Here is a 10,144-nt window from a genome sequence, read left to right as displayed (position 1 = left end):
TGTGTAATTTTCGGAAGTATCAACTGAATGGTAAATTGGTTAAAATCAGTTAAGGATAAAATTGGTATTTTTTAAAAAAAACTGGGGTATGAGTCTAAACGTAGGGGTATGAAGTAAAATTTTCATAACCAAAATGGTATACTTTCACCTGCACCGAGTTTGTAACTGATAGAACCTGTAAAATAGTCAAAATGGTTAGTTTTATCCACACTAGCATTGTGAATGTCCTTCTACCAAGACAAATATTTTTTCTTTTTCTTTGCATCAATCCCCATCAGCACAACATTTTGTAAGTTACCATATCTTGCCACCAGTAATTGTTTCCAAGTTGCATCCTCATCCTTTAACATTCTCCACTTTCACTTGCAAAGTAGTGATTTGTTGAAGTATCATATATGTTTGATACCCAATCCATCTTCCTCTTTTGATCTGCACATATTGGTCCAGCTTACCCAACTTATACACCTTTTTCCTCGTTACCACACCATAAGAATCTACTTTGTATTCTTATGATCTCCTGGATAATCTTCACAGGTGCTTTGAAGAAAGATATCATATAAATAAGGATACTGAAAAACATTGAATTCAACAATGTCACCTTACCCCAATTGATAGCAATCGAGCTTTTCATGTTGATAGTTTCTACTTCAAGTTATCCAACACAGGGTTCCAAATGGTATATCTTCTAGGGTTAGACCCCACTGAAATGCCCAGAAATTTGAAATTTTAGTTTGTTAGTCTATTTAAACATTAGTTGAATTTCTTATTTATATAAGTTTAAATGAAATAGATTTTTAAGTAGGCTAATAGATCAATCAGATCTTCAAAAAGGTTTGGCTCAAGCCTAAAAATAAGTCTAGAACAAATTATTAAACTTAAATTTTGATATTTTTTGAATGACAATCTTAGGTTTGACAAATCTAACTCGTCTCGGCGTATTTTCACCCTAGCCTACCATCTAACAATGAGACTATAGAATTAAGAAATGAAAATATTATATTGTACAGTTGCATTGCATGTGGTAACAAAAAGAAGAAAGCCAAGGGTGTAGTTGGTAAGACTAAGAGGGTACCTATTTGAAAAGTCAATACAAAGTCTTGTTCGTCTTCAAACTTGCTCCTTTTTCTCCAATAGTCAAGGTTGACTCTTCATACTAATCTATTACAAATACTATTTTAGTTCCACGATCCTTTGAATTACAATAAACAAAACCTTTCATGTTTTCAAACATAAAATAGTACAAATAGTCTATCCATGCTATTGTTAGTCCCATAAATATCTTCTCTACAATCTTACAATAAAATCTTTCTTCTACCTCTCACATGACAGCTTAGAATCCAAATAGTCATGAAGAAAGGACGTTTAGATCCAAACCTCAAACTCACTGTTCCTGCATCTAATCAAGCTTCTTTTGCAAAGTTCTTGTGAGTGATCTCTTGCTATAACCAATTATGTTAATGTGCTTAATAAATAATTGCTTTTGTTTTGTAGGACTCAAAGTGGCACTTTTAAAGAAGGAAACTTGCTTGTTAATAAGGATGGAGTTAGAATTGTCTCTCAGAGTGAAGTTGAAACTGTAACATTTTTCTCTCTCATTTTGTTTTTTGCCTTCTTTGAGAATAAGGGGTTTCTTGGATTTTGTAAAAATACCTTTTTTTAAGGTTTCCAAACTAGAATAAAGTACTGTTTGTTGTATAAAAAAGGAATTTTTGTTAAAGGGTTATTTGGTGTTTCTTCCTTATAGTAAAAGACAAAGAGATTGAGTAGTATTATAATTGGACACCAATCATTTTCATGAACTAATATATAAATAGATCTAATTGGATATTTTCATTTTTGAGTGATTCGGAGCTCTGCATAATGTTTTTATCAGAATTTCTCATATGAGCAACTGCATTTGAATTTGCATAGCTTAATTTAAAGATTTCCATGCAAATTTTTATTTTTATATAGTTATAATCGGTTGTAGCATGCAACCATGGCTGTTTTTTGGTACAGTGAAGTTGCGGAGGTTTGAGTCTAGGACCAGGGTCGTCTTTGAGGGCGTGCAGGGCGGAATGATGCCTAGAACCCAAAATTTGTAACAGTTAAATCGTAACTCGTAAAATATTTGTCATCGTTAAACTGTGGATAAATAGGGTCTTTAATTATTTTGTCATGGTTGAACTGAGACTTACTTAAAAAGGGTCTCCAAAAACTTAAGACGACTCTGTCTAGGATTACATGTATTATTAGCACTGATCCTTCAAATTGAAGGTGTGTCTGGTGTTTGTGTCTCTGGTCTGAGACCGAATCGCGCGTTGAATTTTGATGATTTTGTATTTGAGTTTAATATCTGTGTTAATTTCAGCAACCACCAATAAAGCCAATAGACAATCAGATAAGTTTGGCAGAGATTGATACAATAAAAGTGATTGGAAAGGGAAATGGAGGGATAGTTCAATTGGTTCAACACAAATGGACTAATCAGTTTTTTGCATTAAAGGTTTATATACTTGCAACTTTCTTCATATATACCTTGTTTTGATTCACTTTATTCTTTTGTTACTTACAATGTATTCTTTGTAATCAGCAAATTCAAATGAATCTTGAGGATTCTACTTGCAGGCAAATAGCACAAGAGCTAAAAATCAATCAATCAGCACAATGTCCTTATGTTGTTGTTTGCTACCAATCGATCTACGACAATGGCACGATATCGATCATCTTAGAGTACATGGACGGAGGCTCCTTAGAAGATCTATTGAACAAAGTTATAACGATTCCAGAACCGTTTCTTGCTGCCATTTGTAAGCAGGTAAGGAAGTCGGACGATTTCAATGTCCGGTTTCATGTACTTCGGCCTTATACTTTATCCCTTTCTTGTTTTGGTTCTGACAATGTAGGTGCTAAAGGGTTTGATGTATCTTCACCATGAGAAACACATTATTCATAGAGACTTGAAACCTTCTAATATACTTATAAATCATAGAGGGGAGGTAAAGATTACCGATTTCGGTGTCAGTATAATCCTGGAAACTACTTCTGGTCAAGCAAATACTTTCATCGGTACATACAACTATATGTCTGTGAGTAAATTTATCGTTTTTCGTCTTACCAACTATGGTCCTGTTTGGATAAACAACTTAATGAAACGCTTATATCGTAAGCATTTATTATATAAGTGCTTAAGTATATGCTATTTCTATAACAGAAGATAAAATAAATTCAAAGTGTTTTCATAAGTTATAAGATGTTTTCATAAGTTAGGAGTTTATGAAAATAAGCTAAAAACAAATTAAGTCATATCATAAGTTATTTCCATAAACTTTTCGAAACCTTACAAGAGATTATGCTAGTAAATATGCTTAAATAAGTCAATCCAAACAGGTCCTATAAATGATACGGTACCCTGAATACGATTTTTATCGATCATGCTTTTACAGCCAGAAAGAATCGCTGGAACTCAACAAGGTTACAATTACAAAAGTGATATATGGAGCTTGGGATTGATGTTGCTTAAGTGTGCAACTGGGAGGTTTCCATATACACCACCAGATAATAGTGATGGATGGGAAAGTTTGTTTCAGCTTATTGAAGCCATTGTTGAAAAACCTTCACCTAGTGCTCCATCTGATGAATGTTCACCCGAATTTTGCTCATTTATCTCCGCATGGTAAGAAATTTACTATACTTTTAGTATCTAAAATTGCGTTGTCTCAAAAATCTTGGTCATAAAGTTTATGTTTATATAATGAAGCTTCTGATCCTCTGTCAATCTTTTCTGTGTCAGTTTACAGAAAAATCCGAGGGACAGACCATCGGCTCGAAACCTATTGGTATGAATTCATCTTACTGTTTATCGATATAAACATGTCATGTAAAATAGACTAAATTAGTAAATTGTAATTCTTACGGTGTATTTATTTTTCGATCTAAATTTCAGAGGCATCCTTTCGTGAACATGTACGATGACTTAGATGTGGATCTTTCCGACTATTTCTCCAATGCAGGTTCTACACTTGCAACGATATAAAACTTTTTTGTTCCAATTGTGAACTTACATAGAGTTAGTCTTTTATGTGCAGCCTGAATATCGTCTTGTCTGTACTGAGGCAGTGGTTTGTAAGCGTAAACTGTAAACGAAACAGATGTTCGTGTTTTCGTGCTTAGAAGATTATATGAATGAATTCTAATTTTCTATTTCAATGATCCTTTGTATTTGAATGCTTTTATTATGTTGCTTGAGATTGAAATCTTCATCATAAGGCAATCCATTTCGACATTACTTAAACTACAAGTAATTGTAGGATGTACAAATTTGTAACCTTCAATTCAACTATTAATTTTGAAATACAATAATACAAATTCAATAAATGAAAATTACATGCATTTATACATTTACCTTGCTTTAAAATTAAAACTATAGCTAACATAAAAATTTTACATCATTAAAAATATAGTAAAAAAATAGCCCTTATGAAAAAACTAAAGGGCTAAATAAATTTGCCACCATACTTGTAAAAAATATAGTATAGCTATAAATATTTTAATTGATGAGAATCTATTTTATGCTTTTCTCTTGATTTGTCTTTGAGCTTTCAAGTCTATAACAATAATTGAGATGTTATCTTTGCTTCCTCTTTGAAGAGCAAGTTTTGATAGATACTCTGCAGCGTACTGAGCTGCAGGATTAACTCGGTCGCTTTGTATGGCTGATGCATTGGTTCCGTTCTTCTTATGCCAAATAAGGATTCGCTTTCGAGCAATCTCGCACGCTTCTTCATTGGTCATCACGTCCCATAAACCATCACTCGCTAGAACAAGACATTCGTCGTTTTTCTCTCGGAGGGCGATTGTGACTTCTGGATCTGGAATTATCCATGGTTTCAAGTATTTATCGCCTGGTGATGAAAAAGAAGCTAAATTATACTTCAACAAAGATTACTAGTAAGTAGAAACTTAATATGGATGATAAACATTAAGGAAAAGCACTCGGCGTTCTTCCAGATCTATACAAGTAATCAAGAGACAACATTTACAGATTCGTTGCATTATACATAGATTTTCTGGGAAACTTTTCGATGTGTTTCTAAATATAATGATTCAGAATTGATAATAAACTTTGTAACTGTATGAATGTGTACTGATAATTCATAAACAATGCAATAAACACATACCTATTGACCTTGATACTGCCAAAACACCGAGAACTCGGTATCCATTCCATTGTATGATCTTTCCTCCAGCGGCTTCTATCCTTTCCCACTCACCTTCTCTATTTGGCTGCAAACAGGGAATAAAGTTTCTTGAATCAGATCACTCCAGCTTCTAAATCCACAGCACACAAAGTGTGAAACTAAAAACAAATTCCTTACTTTATGGTCTGTAGACAAAGGCAGTGCTTCTTTTCCTCGACACAAGGCCGCTCGTGAATCGCCACAATTCGCAACTATTATGTGGGACTGAGTCAAAATTGCAACCAGTGCAGTGGATCCAACAGTCTCAGGAGCAAGAGTTTCTTCAGTACTTGACTCAGATCCATCATTACCGCTCATTTCGCGATTAGCTTCATCAATTCCTACAATCTTATCATCTACTTTTTGAAAGCAATTGGTTAGTACTTTCTTCCATCGGTCCTGCCAATTGTCTTTTTCTTTATTTTCAGATAAACTGGATTCTGCAGCTTCTATCTCCTCAACCAAAACTGAATGAAGATGTTTCTGGCAGTAATTGGCAACCTATGGAGCCATCACAATATCGGTAAATGCAATGAATCAACTCTCTCCGTTCAATTTCAGTTGTTGTTTCAAGAGGTAATGATATTATTAACAAAACAATAGTAAATGTTGCATTGAACTTTGAAATCGATAAGTAAATAGGAATAAAAAATTTCTACAAAAGTGACAATGAAAAAAGAACAGAAGGAGTTTAAGGTATACCTGACTTCCTCCATGTCCGTCGTAGACACCAAAAAAGTGTGCAAGTGAGTGTTTTGTGTTTTCATTCACTTGATCCTCCATTAGCATCATAGAAGGTACTTGAAAAAGTTGAGGCTTAATAACAACAGCATCTTCCATCTCTTGTCTCCTTCCAATAACTGATGAGAAACCATAAAGAGGAGTTTCACTCAATTCCAAACCATTATCACAGCTAGTTATACTTGTTTGCTTCTCTAGCGTCTCATGAACCGCAGCAATTGGCTTTGAATCAGGACCATCTGATTTACTTCCACCTCCACTCTCGTGGTTCGTCACAACAGAAGCCACGTTCTTCATCGACTCATTCAAACTAGACTTATCATTGATATCATCATCAACCATGATGGTATTCAGTGTGTTAATTTCAGACAAATTAGTCCTCAAAATTGCAGACTGAGAGGATGGATTATGTATACGCGGAAAATCCTTATGTATCTTGAACTCATCTTCATATCTTCCGTTACCGTCACTCTCATGAACCATTTCAGACACAACTTCAGCTCCAACTTGATTCTCTTTAACCTCCAAAGACACTGATATTTGGTTTTGTTGTGGACTAATATACATGTCGACGTCGTCTTCACTTCCAACAGAAAAGGATTGACAATCCTCGACGGAAGCAGGATTTAATATCAATACAGTTGCTGTATTTGCCATAAGCTTTAAACTAGATATTTCCATTTGTGTTGTCACTGCTGACTCTTTCTGAATTAAATTCCCAAGTGGAAATGGCACTGCAACCGTCGAAGTTATTTCCTCCATAAGTTTTCTTTTCTGTCCACCACTATCCTTATCCTTTACAATTATAACTGTTCACCCTCTTTAAGACTCTTCTCTAGAAAAAATTCCAATTTCTATATAAACACCAACAAGCTCTTGCAAGTTGCAAGTTGAAACTACACTATCAAATAATCAATTATAGGTATCAAAATCAAAAATGTTATATTGAGAAAAAGCCAAGTTAAATGCTAGAATAGCCCTTTAGAGTCAAGATGCTTTAATAACTTACCATTTTTGGAACTTTATACTTAAATTAAATCCTGTGAGTCAATAGGACAAACAGTTGGTGTTCAAAAATCTTGTATTTCTACCTCAGAATCAACCATTTGATTCCTGTCACACAGAAAACAATAGATGACTCAAGAAACAAAAGCCAAATTTATTGATGAGGTCGGTGCCAATCTTGTCTCAATCTAACAAACAAGGAGACAATGAATAATGGGGTCATTAAAAATGACAAAAATAAAAACACTAACTACAAGAAATAGTACAAATTAAAATTTAGTTTCCCTTAAAGTGAGGGAACAAAACTCAACCAGTGGAAATTTTCATTTTCTTTTGCTTTCATTTGTCAACTTCACAATATGGCTCATATTATTGGTTATGCTAGCTCCCACCTACTTTTTGATTGTGAACTATTCTCATTTTTCATCCCATGTAGATCTAAGAAACACCAAATACAAACATCAGATACATCAGATACATATGAGACGTCGAACAAACAACTATACGTATTGACGTTATGTCAGACATCAGACACACTTTCGCTCGAACATTTAAAAAATAAAGCATTTAAGAAAGAGGACAAAAAAAGTCTTACATAAGATATTTCATTCACCAACAAAAGAAAAAAAATGAAGATATTTTACATTTTTAGAATTTGGTTGGTTGGTTAGGTTGGATTAGGTTACATCATTCAACAACAAATATCTAAGAAGAACCTTTTTCTTGAATGTACATACACCAATACCATTCCAAGATTTTAAACGTGAAAGTGATTGTAGTTAATTTCAATCTTTCATACAATGTTTGTGGGCCTTGTTATCTTTCACAATCATGTTCCTTTCTACAAAAATCAATACTATAATAATAATCAAGAACAAGTTTCAACCGTATAATATTTCATTTGTTAACAACCAAAATTGTAGAGGACCAATAGAACAAGTATACGTAACAAAGATGTAATCGAAAGCATGCGCGTGAAAATCAAGGAAAGATTCTTAAAGGGGCGTGAGGGAGATGCAGGAATGCAACAAAACAAGGAGCTACTAATGTTTTTGAATCATATAATAATAATAATATTATTATTATTATTATTATTATTATTATTATTATTATTATTATTATTATTATTATTATTATTATTATTATTATTATAATAATAAAAGATGGATTCTACCTAGGAGGAACATGACCATTGTTTTGTTGGTTGCCAAATGTATCCTTATGTTGGAAGTTGGAGATTAATCATTAGAGATGGTTAGATCTATTTAAGGGGATGGATTCTCTAATATGTATTGTTCACATTTTTTAAGGGACCATCCGCCGACTCAATTTGACATGATTTGTGGGATGAAGAACAAAATAAATTGAATGTTAGCTTAAAAAAAATGAAACTAATCTATTTGTGATTTAAGAAATCCTTTCTGAATATGTCATGTGGTGGAGTGTATTTGCAAATATTTTGACAATCAAGTCAATGACGATCCTAAGTGTGAAATTTAAAATTTTAGAAAATTGTTATATGAGTTTGGGTTGTTGTTTAGATTTTATAATTAAATTTTATGAATTAGAGGTTCTAAACTCTCTTGTTTTGGGACAATTGTCTCAGGGATATATGTCAAAGAATCCAAGAAATTTTTGTCATTTGACAATCTATAAGGGTCTGTCATTCTCACTTTATTGTGTCTTTAAAGTGTGTTTGTCTCTTAATAAGTTTTACTGTTTGAGACTTAAGTGATTTGATTTTCTTCCAATTCAATATTGGAATGGTAAGATTATAACTTTGTTGTAATTCTTCAAGTCAGATCGTCTTTCCCTAGATTGTGGTTGCTACTATGACCCTTGATGGGATATGGTGAAGCGACTTCGATATGAGATCCTAAGGTATGCTCACTTGATGTCATGTGTTTTATATTCAATTTTTTTTAAAGAACTCTTTGTGTTTTGTCAGAACCTGTAATCACGATTGACTATGATCATTACTAGTGAGTGATAGGAATTATTCTGACCTTTTTCCTCCTCTCCCTTATACATGTGGATCTTAGCCTTATAGGCAAATGGAATATGTTGAGGTATGGCCTGATTTCTTTTACATAAACCACAAATGTGATGATGGTTTTAACTAGGAACGAGATATTTCAAAAGACACAACGCTTAGACATTAGTTTGTTTATGGTCTCTTAGAGCTTTGGCTGTCAGCCATTGGATTCATAGGCTTTTTATTTTCTTGAATTGGCTAAGCATGTATTTAAAGGTGTGAAACTGTTCTTTTCCACTCTTTTCATTTCACCTTCTCTGATTTCTCAAATTTCTCCTTAAAGGTTAAAACATCATTATTTCCACTTCATCAAGATTTTATCTCACAATAACTTCTACCTTATCATCTTCATCTACTAATAAGTTTAAACTAATTTTGTTTTTTTTCATTCTTTTTTGAATTGTTACTCCCTTCATGAATGTATTGTGTATGCATGTGTGGTGATGTCTCCTCTTTGAATGGAGGCACCACACACATTAGTATACGTACCACTTCCTTAGGTGGAGGTGTCCTAAAAAATTTCTCCTCTCTGAGAAATGGTTAAAATGCTCATGAGTAAAAGTTAGGAACTATCCCTCTTATTGTTTTTCTAAGTTTAAAGATACGAGGATAAAGTGGTCTTCGAACACTTAATGTGATGTGAGAAAGTGGAGGTAAAAGTTGAGAACTATCCCTCTTATTGTTTTTCTAAGTTTAAAGATATGAGGATAAAGTGGTCTTCGAACCTTTAATGTGATGTGAGAAAGTGGATAGACAATGTGTTTTTCTTTGAATCATACTTTATCTTGATATGGAAAGGTAAAATATGATCAAGATAATCAAGTACCCTATTTATGGACTTGTCATGGACTCTAGGATTTACATCAAAAACTAATTAGTTAGAGAATTAGTGACTCAAAAACTTTTGATCAATACATAAAAAATGAGATCGTCACTAATTAGTTAGAGAATTCATCAAAAGTTAGACAATGAGACTGTCACTAATTAGTTAGAGAATTCATCAAAAGTTAGACAATGAGACTGTCACTAATTAGTTAGACAATCAAATACCCTATTTCTTTTAAGTATTCATCAAAAGTTAGACAATGAGACTGTCACTAATTAGTTAGACAATCAAATACCCTATTTCTTTTAAGTATTCATA

The 10,144-nt window shown here is 33.2% G+C and overlaps 2 protein-coding genes across 4 annotated transcripts; one reads left to right on the top strand and one right to left on the bottom strand.

Annotated features, from left to right (window-relative positions):
• The first annotated feature begins 1,115 nt into the window (after positions 1 to 1,115).
• LOC127135439 (mitogen-activated protein kinase kinase 2) lies at positions 1,116 to 4,188 on the top strand. The gene is made up of 8 exons (XM_051062154.1): positions 1,116 to 1,424; positions 1,492 to 1,576; positions 2,351 to 2,485; positions 2,573 to 2,797; positions 2,886 to 3,068; positions 3,426 to 3,655; positions 3,773 to 3,818; positions 3,926 to 4,188. The coding sequence occupies exons 1-8, from the start codon at positions 1,348 to 1,350 to the stop codon at positions 4,013 to 4,015; spliced, it is 1,071 nt and encodes a 356-aa protein (XP_050918111.1). The 5' UTR covers positions 1,116 to 1,347; the 3' UTR covers positions 4,016 to 4,188.
• A 115-nt stretch (positions 4,189 to 4,303) lies between these two features.
• LOC127135416 (protein phosphatase 2C 77) lies at positions 4,304 to 7,559 on the bottom strand. 3 transcript variants are annotated; one of them, XM_051062149.1, is made up of 5 exons: positions 6,970 to 7,559; positions 5,922 to 6,861; positions 5,358 to 5,720; positions 5,160 to 5,265; positions 4,304 to 4,883 (listed from the first exon to the last, which is right to left on the bottom strand). In XM_051062149.1, exons 2-5 carry the CDS (start codon positions 6,720 to 6,722, stop codon positions 4,549 to 4,551), a joined length of 1,605 nt encoding a protein of 534 aa, XP_050918106.1. In that variant the 5' UTR covers positions 6,723 to 6,861; positions 6,970 to 7,559; the 3' UTR covers positions 4,304 to 4,548. The 3 variants fall into 3 exon arrangements, with proteins under 3 accessions (XP_050918106.1, XP_050918099.1, XP_050918092.1); XM_051062142.1 differs by having other exon boundaries at positions 5,922 to 6,856; XM_051062135.1 differs by having other exon boundaries at positions 5,922 to 7,559.
• Between the last annotated feature and the right edge of the window lie 2,585 nt (positions 7,560 to 10,144).

Source organism: Lathyrus oleraceus, chromosome 1, assembly GCF_024323335.1.
Source record: "Lathyrus oleraceus cultivar Zhongwan6 chromosome 1, CAAS_Psat_ZW6_1.0, whole genome shotgun sequence".
Lineage (NCBI taxonomy): Eukaryota > Viridiplantae > Streptophyta > Magnoliopsida > Fabales > Fabaceae > Lathyrus > Lathyrus oleraceus.
Note: the sequence above shows the minus strand (reverse complement) of the source record. Positions and strands in the feature narration are given on the sequence as shown.

What these genes read in the sequence shown, in the direction of transcription:
- LOC127135439 (XM_051062154.1), top strand. Translation starts at nt 1,348, where the DNA reads ATGAAGAAAGGACGTTTAGATCCAAACCTCAAACTCACTGTTCCTGCA. An exon ending in ATCAGTTTTTTGCATTAAAG is followed by an intron (nt 2,486 to 2,572) that starts GTTTATATACTT and finishes CTTTGTAATCAG; the next exon opens with CAAATTCAAATGAATCTTGA. An exon ending in TGCTCATTTATCTCCGCATG is followed by an intron (nt 3,656 to 3,772) that starts GTAAGAAATTTA and finishes TTTCTGTGTCAG; the next exon opens with TTTACAGAAAAATCCGAGGG.
- LOC127135416 (XM_051062135.1), bottom strand. Translation starts at nt 6,722, where the DNA reads ATGGAGGAAATAACTTCGACGGTTGCAGTGCCATTTCCACTTGGGAAT. An exon ending in ACGGACATGGAGGAAGTCAG is followed by an intron (nt 5,721 to 5,921) that starts GTATACCTTAAA and finishes ATGGCTCCATAG; the next exon opens with GTTGCCAATTACTGCCAGAA. An exon ending in CTTTGTCTACAGACCATAAA is followed by an intron (nt 5,266 to 5,357) that starts GTAAGGAATTTG and finishes CCCTGTTTGCAG; the next exon opens with CCAAATAGAGAAGGTGAGTG.